Source organism: Fukomys damarensis, unplaced genomic scaffold (assembly GCF_012274545.1).
Source record: "Fukomys damarensis isolate Sample0158 unplaced genomic scaffold, DMR_v1.0_HiC HiC_scaffold_36, whole genome shotgun sequence".
NCBI lineage: Eukaryota > Metazoa > Chordata > Mammalia > Rodentia > Bathyergidae > Fukomys > Fukomys damarensis.
In genome coordinates, this window is record NW_022900948.1 from 38404173 (window position 1) to 38406211 (window position 2039).

General features: G+C 43.9%; 1 protein-coding gene across 1 annotated transcript; it reads right to left on the minus strand.

The window, feature by feature from the left end:
• Window positions 1-449: 449 nt before the first annotated feature.
• Window positions 450-1403, minus strand: LOC104854937 (olfactory receptor 1B1). The gene has a single exon (XM_010613650.1). It carries the CDS (start codon window positions 1401-1403, stop codon window positions 450-452), a length of 954 nt encoding a protein of 317 aa, XP_010611952.1.
• Between the last annotated feature and the right edge of the window lie 636 nt (window positions 1404-2039).

A 2039-nucleotide genomic window follows, 5' to 3' on the forward strand; every position in this document is an offset into this window, starting at 1 on the left:
CTATCAAAACTCCAGAATTGCCAGGCATGGTGGTGCACACCTGTAATTCCAGCACTAGGGAGGCTGAGGCAGGAGGATCACTGTAAGTTCGAGACCAGCCTGGGCTACATAGTGAGTTCCAGGGCAGTCTCAACTACATAGTGAGACTCTGTCTTAAAAAAAAAGCCAAAATTAAAGCTTCCCAAGCCTAGTGAGTGACTCATTTATAACTACTTGATAACTGAAGATAAATGGCCAATGGAGGGGATCCCTGAGGCATATAGATAAAGGAATCCAGAACATATATTCTTATGAATGTGAAATTTTCATAGTGCTATCGAAGCACAGTACTGCAAGGGTCAAATCTGGAGATCCTGCAGTTGTCTGGCCATTGATCTCTCACAAACCAGCATGATCAAGATCTGCTGATGCCTTTTCCCACCTACCAAATGTATTCCACAGCAGGCTGATCAGGAGTTCACGCTCTTCTGTCTCAGCAGCCTGTGGAGTGCACCTTTCACATCCTTATTACGGAGACTATAAACAAATGGGTTGGCCAAAGGTGTAATGGCAGTGTACATCACTGCAGCCACCATGTCCTTATTCTGAGAGTTCTGGGAAGGAGGCTGGAAGTAGACCCAAATGATGGTGCCATAGAGGAAGCAAACCATGGTAAGATGGGATCCACAAGTGGACACTGCTTGGCAGCGACCAGCAGCTGAAGGCAAGCGTAAGATGGTGGCTCCAATTCGGGCATAGGAGAGTACAATGAGAGCACAGGGCCCCAACATGAGAAAGCCACCTTCCAAGAATATGGCCAGCTCATTGGAATGGATGTCAGAGCAAGAGGCTCGCAGAAGTGGCCGGTGGTCACAAAAGAAGTGGGGAAGGCTAACATGGCTCCCAGCATCCCCAACCCAACCCAGGGGCAGGACGAGACCCACATGCAGCATGGTGTGCAATATAGACACCACCCAACTCAAGGCCAGTAAATGAGCACAGACCTTGTGATTCATTACCAAGGCATAGTGCAGAGGATCGCAGATGGCCACATAGCGATCCAGAGCCATGACAGCAATAACAAGTGTATCTGTAACTCCAAATGCATAGAAGAAAAATAACTGAGCCAAGCAGCGGGCAGCAGGGATGGCTGGGTAACCAGAGGCCAGATGAGCCAATAACTGAGGCAATGTTGCTGTGGATAGCCCCAAGTCTGTCACAGAGAGGCCACGGAGCAAATAATACATAGGTGAGTGTAGCCTGGAATCCCAGGAGATGAGCAGCACCAGAGTCACATTCCCCAGTATGGTGATCAGGTAAATAGTCAGGAACAGGACAAAAAGGAGATCATGAGGGATGCTAGTCCTTGAGAACCCAAGGAGCAAGAAAATTGGAGAGTGTGAAGCATTAGGGGCACAACTCATGATGAATGACAATGATCCTGCCTGAAAGAGATTTTAAGAAAGCAAAACAAGTCAGAAATCAGAGGTTTCTCTAACATTCATCTTTTGCTCTTAGTCCACTGCTCCTATTTAAGCCTCAGCATCTCTGACAAATATTAATTTCTACAACTTCATAACTTGTGTCTCTACTTATATCCCTGGATGGGTCTTCCATTCTATGCCAAGGCAAAACTTTTGACCTGTGACTCCATGTTTAAATATGGAATTCAGGATCAAATTAATCAATCTGTTGGCATAATAAATTATGTTCAAAGTACTTAGTACCTAAAAGAAGAAATAAACATCATAAGAATGAAGATATTGTAACCACCGTGATATATGTGCACCAGTATTTATAGCGGCACAGTTTGTAATAGTTAAAACTTGGAAACAACCCAAATGCCCATCAACTGGAGGCTGGAAAAAATGTGGTTTTTCTATAAAATGGAGTACTTCTCAGCCATAAAGAATGAGAAACTAGAGACATTTATAGCTAAATGGATGCACATTGAGGCTATACTCCTAAGTGAAATATTTACTTGAGTAAATACCAAATAGTTTCTCTGGCAAGAAAAACTAACAGTGTAAATAAAATTTAAATGGTATAACTGATAGCGC